Here is a 19579-nt window from a genome sequence, read left to right on the forward strand (position 1 = left end):
CACCAGGCACACACGGGTGGCAAGCTTACCTCCTGTTTCCTGAGTGTTTTACCAATTCTATTTTCTTTCTTCTTTGAATCACATCTATGCATTGTCTCTTTTCTATTAGACTGTGTTTCTTGTCATGTCTTTGTTATCTTTATTAAATTATAATTATCGTAAATTTTTTGTGTTTTTATACACATGATCCTCTGTTGTTGGTTTTTTAATTTTATTTTGTTACTTGTTTATGTCTTTTAAAACAGGGTTTCACACTGTAATCCAGGCTGGCCAGTGGAGACCTGGTTGACCTTGACCTTGTAGCTATCTATATTCTTGCTTTTTCCCCCAAGAGTGCTGGGATAGCAGGTGAGTATCACCAGGCTGGTGTTTTACTTGGTGAACTTGTCTAGTCAGTCACATTTGTAGTAGTTGTTGACACCATGCCTGGCCTTAGCTTTTTATTTCTATTATTTTTTAGAAAGATATTTCTTGCCTGGGTTCACAGAGACTGAACTGACACAATCAGGTCGCCAGGGTGGGTCTGACTAGATGCTCTGCATACATGCTACAGTTTCATAGCTCGGTCTTCTTGTGGGACTCCTAATCGTGGGGGCAGGGCTGTCTCTTACTCTTTTGCCTGGCTTTGTGACCCTTTTCCTTTAACTGGGTCACCCCATCCAGCTTCATAAGGGGAGGCACCGAGTCTTATTGCAAGAGGGTGTTTGACAGCCGGGAGACCCGCTCTTTCATGAAGAGGAAGGGAGGAGGAAGTGGACTGGGGGGACTGGAGCAGAGGAGGGAGGGGAAACTTCGATCAGAATGTAATGTATAAGAGGAGAGATAGGAAACTTAAAACAGAACCGTGTCTCTCCATCTGTGACTAGAAGAGTACTCTCGCTGTTCATCTGTTAGTCTTTTTGTTTGTATGTTTGTTTGTTTTTTTGAGACAGGGTTTCTCTGTGTAGCCCTGGCTGTCCTGGAACTCTCTCTGTAGACCAGGCTGGCCTCAAACTCAGAAATCTGTCTGCCTCTGCCTCCCAAGTGCCAGGATTAAAGGTGTGTGCCACCACCACCCGGATAGTCTATAGTTCTTTTTCTTTTTTCTTTTTGACTATTTTCTTTTTAAGATTTATTTATTTACTTTATTTATACAAGTAAACTGTAGCCGTCTTTAGACACATCAGAAGAGGGCATCAGATCCCATTACAGATGATTGTGAGCCACATGTGGTTGCTGGGAATTGAACTCAGGACCTCTGGAAGAACAGTCAATGCTCTAACTGCTGAGCCATCTCTCCATCCCTATGTAGAGTTCTTAACGCAGATAACCAGGAGTTTCAGCACATCCGCTAACAAGTTGGCCACCTTTCTTTTTCAAACCGGGTCATGCTATGTAGCCCTACCTGGGACTCTCTGTGATGCAGAGTCCTCTTAGATCTGCAACTCACAGACACTTTCCATTTCCCCTTCCTGGGTACTGGGATTAAAGGCACAGACCAGCGGTTTCAGCTTACCACAATCTCAAAGTGCCTGCTTTATTTTATGTTAAACATTTTAATATAAATTAGTTTTTTTTTTTCCTGGTTCACCAGTTTGTCAATTTCTGGACAGCAACCCATTTTAATAGGACATTTTTGGAAAAAGGTGACTCGATCTCTCACAAAGCTCTAATGCCTGTGATTGCTAACTAGTTCTCAACACTTGTGCCCCCCTCAGGTCTCATCTTAGTGTCCTGTAATTACCATCTGCCTGAAAGCAGACATCTGGGGCAGACTTAAGGAGGGAATTGCATTAAATTCTATTTTTAGGGTGAGAACCAGAAGACACAACCCAGGGACTGGGATATTGTGGAAATCGGCTCAAAGCCCAGGAGAACCCTCTCTGCTAATTCCCCTTCACTAAGGGTTTTAGTGTGGGTACCGACTCGTCGGCATCACACTGCTGCTGAACCCATCCCTCTGGGCTGACGGTAGCACCTTTGCACACCTGAATACTCTCTGAACACTACATTGTTCCAGGAAATTAGTCTCTGCTCTGCAATTGCAGAATGGAAGGAAAATACCCTGACTGCGTTGAAAAGGAATAAATACTTTATTCTTGGTAATGTACTACTTGTATGGATTCACCTGAGGGGCTCCAGAGGTCTCAGAGGTAACCCTCTCTCAGCTGCAGTCTTTCAGTTCCAAGCACACTAGCAAAGGTTCCTGAGACTGAAGGATTTCCCTCTTGTCTCAGTGCACACGGGTATGTTAGTTTCGTCTCGCTAAGCATGCCATGAATTTAAGTTTCTACACATGAAGCAAACCGAGCAGCGGTTAGTCATGTAGGCACAGACTGCTCGTGGTCCTTTGTGCCTGCTGAAGTTTCCCTGGGATTTTAGCAGATTATCGTGTGCTTATTTAGCATGAAGTATTTCCTTAACTCGTAATGTTCTGCAGTCAGAAACAATTCAGATGAAAACTCCTGGATGTCATGAATTCTTGTGGTGTAGTGTGTAGGAGGAGACATTTTAGAGTTTATTTTATGAGTAACTGTTGATCATTCTAACTAGTTAAGCTGCACTTTATCTTCATAAACTTGCCACAGTCATGGCAGCACAAAATTCAATAAAAACAACTGTAATCTTTTTTTATAACTTTCTATCACTTGCTACGTGCTCCTGTCTAATGACGTCTAAGGCTATATGCTAAATTTCTTCTTGCTTTGATGTTGAGCCACTTCAGTTTCACGTTATTGATTATCTGGAGATCTGAAATAAAATAAACGATATCGGTGAGTTTTGCATTGTGATAGAAAGTCTAAAAACAATTCGCTTTAAAAGAGATGTTTGCGTCCTATGTATACAAACATTCCTTAAAGATGAAAATTTCTTGAAGTCTATGTTTCAGAGCGAGTCTGTGGTGGCTTAGGAGCACCACTTCAGCGTTAGCCTAGCCAGTACTGGGCAATGTGCTATTGCTGCTAGGAACAGCTCAGCAGCTGAGAACATGGCTGCCGCTCTTACAGAGGACTGAGGCTTGGCTCTGGGCACACACATATCCTGGCTCACAATTGCACGTTACTCCAGTTCTAGGGGATACAACGCTTTTCTCTGGTCTGCTAGGGCGTCAGGATACTCATGGTATACAAACATACATCCGGACAAAGCACTCACACACAGAAACAAACCCAGAAAAAAACATAGAAAAGATAACGTTCAGTATCAGCTGGAACTTTTTGGAAGTACCTTCTTGTTTCCTCCTGAGTATCTGGGAATTGATATATGTCATCTTCTGTGGATCTTCTAGACTCTCCTAAAGGAAAGAGAAAACACGTTCAAAGCGCTATCCTGAATGGTTTCTCTTTATCGTGAGCTGGTGTCAATCCCACGGAGGGAGAGCGAAGGCGCAAGTGTTTTGGCCAAGTGAAGCTTCGTTGTCCTTCAAACAGGCTCTGCTCCTAGAGTGGGCTTTGAGAGAGCAGCCCTGAGCCTGGAAAGATGCTTTCTTTAATAGCCACGGAAATGCTAAGATGGGGGGTTGGGAGGGTTCTGAAGGTTTCTGTTATGTTGGAGTGTGTCAGAACATCTCAGAATTATTTGGCAGAACATCTGAAGGAGGAGGGCAGGTTATAGAGTGTGGAACATGTCAAATTTCAGAAAATAGGTCAAAACGTAGTCAAGCAAGTTTTACAGAAAACATGAATAAATTTATTTTAACCTTGTAACACCAACACCATGGCTTCTAATCTTAAGATGCAGGCGGGGTGGTCTACCACTGAAAATAACTTCTTTTCTTTCTTCTTCTTCTTCTTCTTCTTCTTCTTCTTCTTCTTCTTCTTCTTCTTCTTCTTCTTCTTCTTCTTCTTCTTCTTCTTCTTCTTCTTCTTCTTCTTCTTCTTCTTCCTCTTCTTCTTCCTCCTCCTCTTCTTTTGTTCTTTGTTTTTTGGATTTGGTTTTTTCGAGACAGGGTTTCTCTGTGTAGCCCTGGCTGTCCTGGAGCTGACTCTGTAGATCAGGCTGGCCTCGAACTCAGAAACCCGCCTGCCTCTGCCTCCCAGAGTACTGGGATTACAGGCATACACCACCACCGCCCGGCCTCTCTTTTCCTTCTTAACCTCCTGTGGTCAGACTGCACAGCCAACCATTCACACTTGGTACTGTCCAATTAAGAGTGGGATGGTTTGCACTCTGGGTGGGAGCTCCTCAGGCTCCTGATTTCTTGGCTCCCATCCTATACTCGTCGCAGACATCATCTCGCTTGTTCATATGTGGAACTGACCATTACAAGCTTTTCTTTTCTTTTTTTCTTTTTTTTTTTTTGGTTTTTTTCAAGACAGGGTTTCTCTGTGTAGCCCTGGCTGTCCTGGAACTCACTCTGTGGACCAGGCTGGCCTCAAACTCAGAAATCTGCCTGCCTCTGCCTCCCAAGTGCTGGGTTTAAAGGAGTGCCTCACCACTGCCCGGCTACCACATTTTCTGTATCCATTCCTCAATAGGACAAAATACCAACCAACAAATTGGGAAAAGATCTTTACCAACCCTATAACCGACAGAGGGCTAATATCCAATATATACAAAGAACTCAAGAAGTTAGACTCCAGGGAGTCAAATAACCCTATTAAAAATGGGGTACAGAGCTAAATAAAGAATTTTCACTTGAGGAATATCGAATGGCGGAGAAGCACCTAAAGAAATGCAACATCCTTAGTCATCAGGGAAATGCAAATCAAAACAACCCTGAGATCTCACCTCACACCTGTCAGAATGGCTAAGATAAAAAACTCATGAGACAGTGGGTGTTGGCGAGGAATATGAAGAAAGAGGAACACTCCTCCACTGTTGGTGGGATTGCAAACTGGTACAACCACTCTGGAAATCAGTTTGGCGGTTCCTCAGAAAACTGGGCATGATACTACTGGAGGACCCTGTTACACCACTTCTGGGCATACACTCAGAAGATTCCCTAGCATGTAATAAGGACACATGCTCCACTATGGTCTTAGCAACCCCATTTATAATAGCTAGAAGCTGGAAAGAACCCAGATGTCTCTCAATGGTTGCTAGAATTTGAACTCAGGACCTCTAGAAGAGCAGTCAGTGCTCTTAACCACTGAGCTATCTCTCCAGCCCTATCTTCCAGTTTCATATTGGAAATGAGTCACATTAGGAAGGACATTCTACAGGTTTTGTGGCCAGGGTGATCCCCAGACCTGTGTGTGTTCTGCGCCCTCGGTTTCCTTCCTGTTACTATCGAGGAACTGCTTGCACTCCTTAGGTTGTATGACTTGCTTCCTTCCCTACATCTCTTCACCCCTTGACCACACAAAACATGGCTCCTACAATCCCTTCTGCTTCCTACTTAGCAGGTCTCTTTTTGTATAAGATCCGATACCTGATGATCATAGGAAAGAATACGGCTTGTCATGGTGGGTGGAGGCAGGGAGGGGAGGTGACTGTAGTCAGGAGGCGGGAGTGGACAGGAAGTGGGGCTGGGTCATAACACCTTAACGCCTGCCCCTTATTCACTCTCCCCAGCAAGGCTCCTCCTCTTAAAGGTTCAACAACCTTCCCAAACAGCACAACCCCACCCATAGGAGCAAGTTGGCGAACCAGAGCCGAACAAAGGGACACGTCACACTCAGATTACAATGCCCTGCTTTGTTGCAGGTCTTTCTCTCTGTGGATAAATGTGTAACAGAATTTAGGCCTCTAGGTTTCCAGGCACAGACATAGACAGTGTATGGACTGCACCTGGGTTTGGTGTTAGATCCTGCAAATTTACTCGTCTTTTCGTTCCTCCTCTGCCTCAGTCTTTTTATTTGATTTATTTATTTTTAGGTGGTAGAGCCTTAGCTGTCCTAGAACCTGTCCTTGAGCTCATAGAGATCCACCCTCCTCTGCCTCCCAAGTGCTGGGATTAAAGGTGTGTCACCTTTTCCTCAGTCTGGAATGTGAATTAGTTAATCTATCATTCAGATCAGCTATGTAAAGATGAACAACTTTGATGTTCTTCGCTGGAGGAAGGGTGACTTTGTCCTCTTGTAGGACATTTGGGAAAGTCTGGAGATGGTTCTCTTGTTATAACTGACAGAAGGAAGTACTGCTAGAATTTAGCAAGTAGAGGAATTGACGTGTTTTCCTCAGGATCCAGTGATGTCTGCACAGGCAAGCCCCACCTCTTCCCCTACAGACAACCCTTTGTGAAGAATGATACCCCAGGCTCGAATGGTATGTAAACACAAAGAGTGCTTTATTCTGCACAAGTCCAGCATGCTGGGGTCTCCCATTACCAAGATAAAGAGACAACCAAGTGAGCTTGCAGGCTTGACTCAAAGCGTATTAGGAAATTCCTGGCTAGGTGACCTCTATGTTAATCTGCTGGGTCCTTCTCTACTGACATTCCATTACAGGAGGGGGGCTGGAAACCTGCTGGGGAGGTCTGGAGACTGTCGCTGAGGAAGTCTGGAAACTGCTGCTGACCCATTGTTCTTGCCTCAGGCCAGGTGGCGAGGCAGCTTTTGAGGCCTGGATTTGCCTGGAATTACCCAGTTCTTGGAGACAGAGATTTAGGCCTAGCTCCTTAACTGCCAACTTGAAGCCTGCCATGGAGTGAGTCAGCCTGGCCTTCTCATACAAGGTTGAGAAACACTGTCCCAACAGCTTGTGGGGCGCATAGAGCAGTGAGATGGAAAACCACCACCTCCATGGGCCCACGTGGCTTTGTCATATGTAAAGAATGTTCACTGCAGGCCTGGGGGGAGGGGGGAAATGAATGCCTATAACCTTAAGCTACTGTACTTTTAGGCTCCCTGTAATAGGAGCACAGCCTTTTTTTTATAACTAATATGCACAGTCTTTGAGGCTGTGTTGAGGCTGTGTCTCACTGTGTACGTCGGGCTGGCCTTGAACTTTCCTATGTAGACTAGGCTGGGCTTGATCTACCTGCCTTGGTCTCCTGAGGCCTGGGGTTAAAGGTATGCACCACTGTTTCTGGCTGCCTTCTTTTAGATAAGAGTCTCCTTTTGGCTTTACAATCGAATGTTTTCCTTGCTCCACAATATATGGAAACATCCAAGTATCCTAAGGCCTATCTCATGCTAAGTTTAATTTTCTAAGATAGGGTTAGGTTTTCAAGCAAGGCGAGCTTCACAGGCCTGGGGTCTCAGGGCTCCGTCATTGCCGAAGCTCTCGTTTTCAGTCCTAATCTAGGATTACTCTTAACCTTGCCATGTAGCCAAGGATGCCCTTTAATTTCTGATCTTCCTGCTTTGGCTTCCCAAGTGGTGGGATTACAGGTGTGTATCACCACAATGGATGGGTTCATACGGTGCTGGGGATTGAACCCAGGGCTTGGTGCATTCTAGGGCAGCACCCCACCAACTGAGCTACATCTCTAGCTTAGGTCTTAGATTTGGCATTCCTTTTACTGTGGTGAATGCAATGGTGTGCGCCACGGGCTGCATAAGTCTTGCTTGGAGTGGTCCGGTTTGGTTTCTGTCATATGGTGTTTGCTTCCTAGATGCTGAAGGAAGACGATGTTTACTCTGGGATACTGTCCATGAAGGTTATCTGAGAAGAATAGCTGCTCATGCTGCAGCTCATATTCTACTTCTCTTGGCTACAGTGACTAGTGGAGCACAACGATGCTCCGTGCTGTCTGTGCTAGGAAGTCTTGGCAGTGGACACGGACACACTTAACCTTCAAGTTTTCTGATCATCTGTTTGCATGGACCAGGGCGAGTGCCCTGGGACTGGGGAGTCCATCTGCTTCAGTCCTAGGCTTGGTTTTGGGCTGTGGGTCTGACTCAGGGAGTGACTCAAAATGTCTGACCTGCAGGGCTTTGGAAATGGAAGACCGAACCAGTTGTTGACAAGAGTCTCCCAGGAAGCGATAGAAAGCGCAGCGGTGAAATTTCCCCCCGTCTTGTTCCATTTCTGGAGAAATGAGTGCTTTTCTTTTGCTGACAGTGAAGACATCCTTACATGGTGGATTCTCCCAACCAGGCAATGGGAAGGTGTGACTTATAGCGTCTTCTGGTGTATTCTGTGGCAGAACAAGGCAGACAGTGTTGAATTGTGGGCACCTTATTGTTTCATCCCTTTGTTTGAAAGCCGGGGTGTATAGTCCTCATCCTGCGCAGGCTTGAGTGTAAAGCAGACCTTGAAGACCTGCCCTATGGATAAATTTGGACTGAAATGGAACAGACACTCCCTGGCAGTTTGGTGACTAGATAGGTGAATGAATTTTTAAAATTTTGTCATGCAAAACATTTTTAGTGGCCATATTCTAGAAAAGGGTAAATCATAATTCATACGTAAAGGTTGTGTCGGGGTTTATAGACTAGACCCCTGATAATGGATTCAACCTTTCTACAACAAATCAAAGGGATTGTTGTATGCTCACATGAATATACAGTAGTCATTACCTTAAATTTAAAACTCACTGTAGGCGGCAAACCCAGAGAGCCGGATGTGAAGGCTGTATTGTATCAGTGTGCTCTGCAGAGAATTTCTTTGTGCGGGTTTTGCCTGGTTGAAATATATGCTGCAGTTCAGAGCTAAAGGGATTACTTTTGAATAGTCATTGCAGAGGTTGATTACATTCGTCTATCATATTTAGCCGGACCCTGCAGGCTATTATTCCTTTAGCTGGGCCGGCTCTGCCATTGTCAAAAAGTTGATCACCTAATGTTAAAGACCATGCTTTCTGTTGACCTTGTCAAAAGGCTTCGTCAAAAGGTTTTGTTAAAAGAAACTTAGGTTATGTGTTACGTAGCAGATTAAGGACATATACCGTGTATAAAAATGCCCCCCCATGTCTGGGAGGACCATGTACTTCTGTCACTGCTGAAGATTTTATTTTTTTGTTTTTTGTCTTTCAGCACATTTTATTTGAAATCACAGACTCAATTTCTGGAAACATGGCATCACATTTTTTTACTGAAGAAAAGTCTCAGAAATGGATTTCTCGGAAGAGTCCTTTTCTTTCCCAGTGTGCATTTATCTCACAAAAAATTAACACAGTAAAAGTAAACTAGTGATGAGTGGTAGCAGTGACTCCGCGATGCTGAGGCAACAGGATGTTGCAGCACAGTTTCCCCGGAGAACGGACTTGCCTTGTGTTTTGAGAAATATATGTAGAAACTGAAAATTTGCCACTCATATTTAGTAACCAGAAAATAACTTTGAATAAATAAATCAACTTCTATCTGTTTGTTCCTTCTTTAATGGATGTGTATCTTCAGTTATTTAATCATCACAGTTAAATGATTTTAATGAAATAAATATATTTTATTAAATTAGAATCCCATCATCAGTATAAGGCACATTTTGATAAACTCAACTTTTGGCATATTTTATTATGAATTACCCACTAGTAAGTAATAAAGCATATCTTTAGAAAAATATTGAGAAGTACAGTTTCTGTATTTAAAATAAGTACATTTTTTTATTGGGATCATATTGTAAAATGTGTCCTAGGCACAGAGACAGCTGGGAGAGCATCACATGAACAAACTCCACCTTGAACTGTGACCTCAGAGCTGGCACTGGCTTGGCACACTCTTGCAGGTCTCCCCTGTAACTGACGGTGTGCGAAACGTCTGGTTAGGGATACAGGCCGTGACCCTGGAACACAGCTGTGTGCTAATTTTGGCTCCTTAGCATTGTTCTTTAATCAAAAGAACTTCCCAGCATATAGAAGGTCTAAACACTTCTTACTCTTGTGGGTCTTTTTTTTTAATTTTTTAATTTTATTTATTTATTTATTTATGCCTCTAACTTGACTTTCATGGTAGAGAAGTGGTGCTCAGTCAGAAAGGAAGAGATGGCACATCCAATTGGGATTCTGATGACCGTTTAATCAAGTGTTATCAAGAGATAAAGGCAGGATTCAGGATCTACCAAGGGATATCAAGGTGCCCTATGTATAATGCGAAGAAAGATACAACTTTATTATCACCCCTAGGGCTGCCTGGTAAAAGGAGAGCTTGAGAGACAAAGGATCACCCGAGAGAACGCGGAAGGAGCAGCTGGAAATGAGCAAAAGTGGCACAACTGGGCCAAGAGCAGCCAATCACCCTCTCCCCAGACCCCTCCCCTGAAAACCACACATCACAATAAGGTGCAAAGTAAAGGATGATCGAAGACATTGGTTTTCAAGAACAAAACCAGTGATCACCGATTGGCAGAACAGAAGCAACGTGAGCCTTTAGCTGTCTCAGATTCATTCTCTGATTACGTTTTCAGACGCCCATCAAGCTGAGAGAAGGAAAATCCAAGAGCCCAGCACAGATCCTAAGTTAAAGAGATATATGGTCTTGAGAGTCAGGGGATGCCAAGTCAACTGGAGTTTGTAAACCACTGCTACAGCGTGCTGAAAGCTGGTGTTTCCTCAGATATCTGAGATGAAGCCTATTCAAGATGAAGCTCTTTGGGAGGTAATTACACCACGAGGGCAGAACCCGCAAGTATAGATTAGTGCACTTGTAACTAAAGACGGGAGACAGATGTGGAGTTATAGCCACGCCATTTGCAAACTAGTGAAGGATGCTCAGCAGAAGCTGAGTGCACTAGCACTCTGACCTCAGACTTCCTAACTTTCAAACTGTAAGAAAAAACTGTATTGTATTTTATTGCATTGTATTATATTGTAATTGTGTTGCATTGCATTGCATTATATATTACATTATATTAATTATATTATATGCCTATGAGACTAAGGCCCTCTGTAACATGACAGCCCAAAACAGACTGAGACAAGGGTACCAGAGAGGAAAGAGCCAGAGTCTGGAGATCTGTACAGGCAAGTGAAATCTCAAATACTCACCCAAGTACAGATCAGAGCCTTTAATCTCAGGCCAGAGAAAGAAAACACCATGTGGATAAAGAAAAAAAGGGCACGGTGTTCCCAGAGAGCTGGGACTTTCCTCTGCTATCAGCGGCCATCTCAGGAAACTTCAAGTTTCACAGGATGCTGGATCTTGCTTCACTGTGGATAGTAGTTACCCCAACAAGAGACCTCATTTTGATCCTGGGTAACTGATCAGAAAAATAAGATTGTTAATACTAAACTGCTCCTAGGTAACTTTATTGCATCAGACTAAAGCTCAGAAATATTTCTGGAATAGAGAACTACATGGCACCAGAAAGGGGCTAAATGTTTGCAATGTCTGGGATCCAGGGACCACAAGACAGAGAGATAAAATTCCCCACATTGACTCAGTCTTAGGGGGAGGGGTATTTAAGATGGTTACTGTAATTATATACAGGAAACACTTAGAGTTTCTTAGACATACAGAATACATAAAAGAAAACATTAATGACTGGGAAGGCAGAATTTGAGAAACTACTCAGAGAGTTAAAATAGTAACTTATTTTATAAGCTGCAGGAAGAGCTCCAGCAGCCTAATAGAGTTGCCTCTGCCTGTCCGGATGAATTTAGTCTGTGCTCCCCAGTGTTTAAAGCCTGGGTAAAATGTTAAGGCCTAGGAAACGGTTACCTGTCTAACCTGCCATTTTGTGCTGTTACTAGGAAATATTTTCATGCTCTAGTTGATTGCAGATTCTGTTATGTTCTGTGCTTTGGCGTTCTTGAAAACCAATCACAATAGAGGTCAGTAAGAACTGCTTTGTGTAGTTGCAGGAAGCTTAGATGCAACCACCTGCCAGGCAGCACTGCCTGCACCTGTGCATGAGCTCTTATGGATTTTGCTTTTATAAGTCGCTCCTGAGATGGACCCCAACATAAGAGAGACACCTGCACCAAGATAAGAAGCTCTTTGGAATAAGACTTCCATTTTGAATAGTGGTGGAATAAAATTTAAGTTCCCAAGGCCTCCCTGGGAACCGACATCTGCTTGACAGAAAGAGACATGTATGTGGGCAACTGACATTCTGGCTAACAAGTTAAGACATAAATGTTAGGCAAGGCAAGGCCCTTGCCACAGTTGAATAAGACAACCAATTAGAACAGGATAAATGCACAGCAAAGACATATCCCTAAGGAAGTCTTCTATCTGTAAATTCTGATTGGTGAAATAATTTGGCACAGAAGTTTGTGGATTTCAAAACTTAAAAGATCTCTAGGATCCTGGCTAATAGTCACAGCCAGCTCCCGAGTCTGTGGCCCTGACCTGTGGTGTTCAATAAACCATCCCTATTTGGCTAAGATTGGTGCCAATGGTTTGTGCAGTGGTCCTAAGACCTCAACACCCAGTAGCTCCCCAACACACAGAGAGTATTGACCCTATGCATTCTGAGTGCTAAAATGGCCGGAAGCACGTGAACATGGATATACTGAACACAGGGTGATGCCTGGCCTTAAACAAGATGGCGTGGAGCAGCGCCGAACTTCACCCCATTACCCAGAAGACTGCAGCGTAAAACAGAAGAATCCTTCATGCCCAAAGTCTTTTCTTCTGGTATTTTAAAACTGTAGTTCATCACTGACAATTGAAACAACACAGAAATAATAAAGTCCCCAGGCAGATGGAGCATGGTGACCAGTGGAAATCTTGTTCTGAACAGAGGACTGATGAGTGCCGGGAAGGCTGAGTACAAGAGAAATTATAAAAGGAGTTTTAAAAATGTATTAAGCTGTAAGAGCAGGACTGGGGAAATGGCTCACTTGGTGAAGTAAGGGACTGAACTTGGATGCCCAGCACCCATATAAAAAGCTGTTTTTAGTGTTGTACCCCAGTAATCCCAGTGATGGAAAGAGAGAGGTAGCTCCCTGGAGCTCTCTGGCCAGCTAGCCATAGTGAATATGTGAGCTCTAGGCTCAGCTCATGCACACATGCATACACACATGCACACATGCATGCACACATATGCATGCACACATGCACACATGCATGCACACACATGCACACAGACACATGAAGGTACAGACATGCATGTATACATGCACACAGACACACATGCACACATGCATACAGACACACATGCACATGCACACATTCTAAATGCATACATGTGCATGTGCATATACAAATGAATATACACATATACTGTAGACAATATGGTGTGAGATTTGTAACAGACATAAACATTGAAAGCCCAAGAACAGTACTGCCAAGGTGGGGGTGGGCTGTGGGGAGAAACAGAAGTTTGATGGCACAAACCCAGATCAACGGAAAAAAACCACAAGTGTTATGACTTGTGTATGACTTTTGTTTTCATACTTATGCTTATATATTTCAATTATGTTGGTTAAAAAGATTTGCAAATTAACCTTCCTCAGATCTGAAAATGAGAAACTCTGTCTCTAATTGAAACACTGATTTGAAAATTCATGTGTTTTCTATATTTCCCCAAAGTTCAAGATTAAGTGAATGAATTCAAAGCAAGGACTGTTTCATTTTTATTCATAATTTTCCCTGGACAAATTTGTGGTAAGTGTGATCCACCTAGTGTGAGGTCAAGCATTACTACATTTACATTACATTTACATTTTTTCAGATTTCATTATGAAACAACAGAAGTTGGAAAACACATAGATCCCCATGGTTGTGCTTTCACAAATAGGCTATTTTAGAATGAAATATTATTTAGGAGATTTTTTTTCAATAGCTACTTATTAGAGTTATGAATGACTAAAATACATTAAATTTACACAGCCTGATGAGTTTGGAAACAGCTGAAACCATTAACACAGTTTATGCATAAACACATCCATCAAACAGATTTCTTAAATGAGTAATCCAGGAATGTAAAAGAGTTTTTGTAAAAACTGAATATCCCAGCAAGCAGCAAGATCTTCAGAGACCAGCTACTATTCATTCACGGTCTCTGGTCCCCATATAAGAAGTCAATAACTATGGATCTCAGGAGTAGTAAAGTGGTTCTTGGAAATATCTTTTCGTTTGAAAACCAAAATGATTTTTCTACCAAAACTAAGAGTCAAAGCCTTGTAGATTCCTATTTATTTATTTATTAAAATTATTTATTTATTTTATGTATCTGAGTACACTGTAGATGTCTTCGGCTATATATTTGCTGGGAATTGAACTCAGGAGCTCTGGAAGATTAGTCAGTGTTCTTAACCACTAAGCTTTCTTTCCAGCCCCATCTCTTTGCTTATGGATCTTTTATAAGAATGAATGAGTCTATGTAAAGCAATGCCTATGATAAGTTAAATTATATGTAAGAAATCATTACCCAGGCAATGCATATTATCTGCAATCTAAAGCAGTGGTTCTCAACCTTCCTAACACTGTGACCCTTTAATACAGTTCTCATGTTGTGATGACCACCCCCCCCCGCCCCAACCACAAAATTATTTTTGTTGCTTCTCATAACTGTAATTTTGTTATTGTTATGAATCCTAATGTAAATATCTGTGTTTTCCGATGGTCTTAGGTAACTCCTACGAGATGGTTGTCTGGCCCCCAAAGGGGTCACAGCAGGTTGAAGACCGCTGATCTAAAGTGCGTCCTTCAAACAGGCAGTCTCATGCTATCTGGAGCTTTTTAGCTGCAGGACTTCAGGGGATGTAGCTCAGTTGAGAGGATGCTTGCCCAGTGACATGAAGCCCCACAGCAATCACACACTGAGGGGCACACCTGCGGCCCCAGCACTTGGGAGGTGGACTCTAAAGGCACAGGAGTTGAAAGTCATTCTTGTTGACTGAGAGTTCAAGGTTAGCTGGGGATACATTAGACCCAATTGCAAAACAAACAAACAAGCAAACAGACAAACACACACACACAAACAAACAAACAGAGCAAACTTTCAGAGACCAATTTTGCTACAGCAATCAGGATAGAGTCCTAAGACGGTCAATCGGTACTTCATGCTTGGGAGTCATTATTTTACATAACCTTGCTCTCAACTGCTTAACACTGGGGGAGCACAGTGTGCTCAGGTAAAGGCACAGCAGTAGATGGAGGAGTCCCAGGATGCTTTGAGAACACAGGCGATAATGAAGTGTTTTCCTGTGCCAAGAACATACGCTCTTCTAGGAATGCAGCTAGCATTTTATTTGAACCTCTCAACCCCTACAGGGGTTATTCGTTTATAGATGAGGAACACAGAAGGCCAGTGCTAACACTAACTTCTTCAAGTCTCACATACTGATGAAAGACTTGTTGGGGATTCGAACTTAGGCCCACAGCTATTCTTCATGTCACACAGACGGACGGACTAATTCCCCAAGGAGAGTGAGCAGCCGTAGAGCTGCTGAGGTGAGTTAGGTGTAGCCAGGCAGATTCTCTTGACTTTGTGGCCAGAAGAGCTGCCAACAAGCCTGTTCAGGTCCTAACTGTCTGCTAATTGTTTAATCCCTTGTGTTTTAGAGGCTACTATAGCACCTACAACAGTAACAACAACGAAAACCAAGATACTCAAGGCAAACTCTTCTAAAACCATCAATCAGTTTGTGACGACAGCTGAGCTGGGAGACTCCTAATCCCGGCTCCAATCCTGTAATTCACCTTTATTTCATCATATTTTAACTCAGCTCCCGATGGATTCGGCGTCGTGAAGTCAGAGGAGGAGGGAATACGGCAATTTATTCATGCTTTCACTGGAGTTCCACTGCAGACAGGAAATTTCTCTAAAAATGCAAATCACTTGGTGCCACAGGAGTGCCACTGGCCAGCTGAAGCACACAGAGGACAGGGCTGTCCCAGGGCTAATGTTTTTATGCTCTGTGATTGAATAAATCGACCCACTCATTACACCATCTTCACCTAAATTTTTATTTTTAAGCCCTAGATGAATGTGTCTAGGCGTAGTGGGGGCTTTTCTCTTAACACTCAGAAAATGAATTACACTTGTTAATTTGGCTTTGAATCCTAGATATATCAAAATAAATACCATAAACAAGTGTTCCCAAAATCAATCTAGATCTGCTCAATATAAGAATGATCAAAAAGGGATTTGGGAAGACTCAGATGTAAAGCACTAATGTGCACACTAAGCCCTTATGTAATATGACTTTTTGACATGATCAGTTTGAGGACGGAGGAAACAATTTCTGAAGGCAGAAACGGCACACTCTTGTTGCATTAAGGAAAAATCCCTCGAAGGCCCACACGCACAAGGCGTTAATGTGAACAGGTGTCCGTGAAAACATCTCATTTTTCATCCCGACCTTCTTAATTCATGGGGCATTGTATCACAGAGTTTTCTTATGTTACACAAAGCAGCAATTACACACAAGTGTAGGATTAGTTTTTAAATATGGATGAAACAACATTCTTATAGCCAGGGGACCGTGAGGGAGGGCGGTCCTCTATTCTGTTTCAGAGAAAGTAAAGTTAATGAGAAATAAACATCAGATACAAAAGCTTCCAAAAAGCCATTTATTGCCATTTCAGATTTGAGGGCCAAGTAGCAAAAGCCAACATTTTTCCCCCTGAGCATTGTTTTTGTTTTTAAATTTCACTTGTATCAGGATGAATAAGACAAGAGCCTTCTCACTACAGCACTACTGCGGGACAGAAGTCACTTTTTCAGTGACACTTCCCATTCACTCCTCATCCATTCCAGCCTTAGGAAGGAACACACATTTGTGGCTCAGAGGACGAGTCATAGACAGTTCAAATTGGATGGATGCAGAGACAGATGGATGGATGTGTGGGGAGACAGACTCAAGTCTGCCATCTTAGATCAAGGCATAATCTCCAGGAAAGAAATGAAATGTATATGCTATATATTTTAACTTATTAAAATCATTTGATTTAGTAGGAAGCCCAGATTTCTAAAACAGTTATTGACTTTCACCGAGTTCGTAGTAATGCACTACAATCTCATCTCAAGAACACACCTGGGTTTGCCCACTGCTATTCAAATGCGTTGATAGCATGGATGGGTAAAATATTTTTAAAAAAAAAATCACAGAAGTTATTTATTGATTAAAACATCCAGTGCCTATTTTATGTATGCTTATGACTTTATTTATGGATAGATAAGTAGTAGTAATTTAATAAAATATTTTACATAATCTTTAATGCTGTATATATGTGTGTATCAATGTGTTGGCATGTGCCTGTGAGTGCATATCTATGCATGGGCGTGCACCTGTGGGTGAATATATACGAATGTGTCTGTGGTGCATATATACAAATGTGCCTGTGAGTTTAGATGTGTGCAGAGACCAGTAGTATTGGTTCCCTACCCCCCCAGAGCTTCAGTTACAGGTGTTTCTAAGTCACCCAACATGGATGCTATAAACTGAATCGAAAAAAGCAGTACAGGTTTTTAATCACTAAGCTACTTCTCTAGCTCCACTAGAGGTCACTTAAAAATGTTTTCTGGCTTAAACACCGGTGTATAATCACCAGTTTAAAGAAAAACTTCCAGATTATAGACATTTCTATTTTTAACTTATATATTGACCTTTCTACCTACAGTACCTTGTATAATGTTTTAAACACTGTATATACTTGATCTTTTTTTTTTTTGAGACAGAGTCTGCCCATGTCACTCTGACTGGTCTGGAACATGCTGTGTGTACCAGGTGGGCCTTAAACTCACAGTATATATTTAATTAAAAAATGAATGTGGTTTGTAGTTTATGATTTGCTTTGAAATGTATTAAAATATTGAACAGCACATATAAAATGCTCACTAAATAAATGTCTGTTGAAAGACAGAATAAATATGTCTATTAAAATTTTAGACTAGAATACAAAGTTGTATGAGAAAAACAAAGCTCTTAAAATTTTGCTTGGGACAGATTCTATTTACAATTTACTAAGTGTGTAAGAAATAGATTTAGTCACGTGTGTATTTCTCTTCTTGTTTTCATTACAGATTCTCAGTATGTGGTTCAGGCTGACCTCAACATTTAGTGTTCAACTTCTTCATAAAACTTAAAACAAGTCTTTGCCTTTTGTCATAATGAAAGAAGGTTACAGATATACAAATACCTCTGTTTTCATGACAGTTTTTTTTCTTTTTTCTTTTCTTTTCTTTTCTTCTTCTTCTTCTTCTTCTTCTTCTTCTTCTTCTTCTTCTTCTTCTTCTTCTTCTTCTTCTTCTTCTTCTTCTTCTTCTTCTTCTTCTTCTTTCTCTCTCTCTCTCTCTTTTTTGGGGGGGGTTTCGAGACAGGGTTTCTCTGGTTGTCCTGGAACTCACTCTGTAGACCAGGCTGGTCTTGAACTCAGAAATCTGCCTGCCTCTGACTCCCAAGTGCTGGGATTAAAGGTGTGCGCCACCACTGCCCAGCTGACACCGTTTCTTTATAGGAGGTATTGAGGCATCTTCCACACTAACTAGGGGATTGCAGTGTTTGTGACCACACCCAGGAGGAGGAAGGGACAGCAGGAGTTGAAAGATTGCTAACACTTCCTGTGAACATGACTGACCATCTTTGTCTGACCTTCTAAGGTTTTGTTACATCATGGTTAGGAAAGAAAAGCATCATGTCTTAAAACCAACAATCCTTTGTGTAGAAAGACATTATGCAAGTTACGGTGTTGTGAATGACATGCTGCAGTCAGTGATGACAGCTAAGGGAAGATGACATCATGGATGATCTCATGTCAATGAACTAAGCTGAGAAAAAATTGATAATATTTTAACTCCAAGAACGCCATGCCACTGTATTTACATTTCTCTCCTTTCGCCATCTTTCATTAAGATGATGACCTGCGTCATTCTTAGCATTTTCTCATCTGAAACATTGGGAATGAAGACCTGAACACCAGGGCGAGAGGCGGCTTAGCAGTTAAGAGCACTGGCCGCTCTGTCAGGGGACTTGGGCTCCCAGCACACACATGGCAGCTCATAACCACACGTGTGTCCAGTTCTAGAGGCTCCAATATCTTCTCCTGGCCACCACTGGCTCCTGCACATACATGGGACACAAAACCACATTCACATAAATAAACAACAAACTTTAATCCCTGATTTAAAAATCCATGTACTATACATAGTTTCCATGTTGGTTCAGATGTCCCCAGATTTGGGGCATTTCATAACACATATTAGGGAAGAAAGTAAGTTGAGTGTTAACTTCAGTGAAAGCCCTTTTATTTTAATATCAAAATTATCCTTGCCGGGCAGTGGTGGCACATACCTTTAATCCCAGCACTTGGGAGGCAGAGACAGGCAGATTTCTGAGTTCGAGGCCAGCCTGGTCTACAGAGTGAGTTCCAGGACAGCCAGGGCTACACAGAGAAACCCCATTTTGAAAAAAACCAAAAAAAAGCAAAACAAAAAAACAAAAAAGCAAAAAACCAAAAATAAATTATCCTTAAAAATTTTCTCCCTTATACAGTCTCTGATCAGTTATATTTCATACTCAGGTTGGCCTGTTCTTTAAAAAATATTTATTATATTTAAGTATATTTCTGTTAACACTTTTCACATTTAAATATTACCATAAGATTTTTCCTTTCTCCTTGGCATTTGTTATCTTGCTCAGCCTTGGGTTGTATTTTTCACAATGCTAGCTTACAAATTTATTTGGAATAATGCTAAATGCCTACTGCTTTATCCATACCGCTGGGGACTCTGTGAGACCACTTTTGCTAAACTATATGTCATATAGGCTTTGCACTATGGGAAGAAAATGAATAGACTAGTCCCTATGTATTGAAATTACAGAAAATTTTTATTAGACCTTTTATGAAAGAGCAAACAGAAATCAGTAATTATCCTCGTCCCT

At 42.0% G+C, this 19579-nt stretch overlaps 1 protein-coding gene across 1 annotated transcript in view; it reads right to left on the reverse strand.

The window, feature by feature from the left end:
• Nucleotides 1–2629: 2629 nt before the first annotated feature.
• Ttc29 (tetratricopeptide repeat domain 29) overlaps nt 2630–19579 on the reverse strand; it is a 173862-nt gene continuing 156912 nt past the window's right edge. The window contains exons 10-11 of the mRNA XM_052167098.1: nt 3208–3274; nt 2630–2730 (exon numbers count right to left, since the gene is read on the reverse strand). Of these exons, the coding sequence (XP_052023058.1) occupies nt 2712–2730; nt 3208–3274 (86 nt within the window). The 3' untranslated portion in view covers nt 2630–2711. The remainder of the gene's footprint in view (nt 2731–3207; nt 3275–19579) is intronic.

This window comes from Apodemus sylvaticus, chromosome 21, assembly GCF_947179515.1.
Source record: "Apodemus sylvaticus chromosome 21, mApoSyl1.1, whole genome shotgun sequence".
In the NCBI taxonomy this organism is placed as follows: Eukaryota; Metazoa; Chordata; class Mammalia; order Rodentia; family Muridae; genus Apodemus; species Apodemus sylvaticus.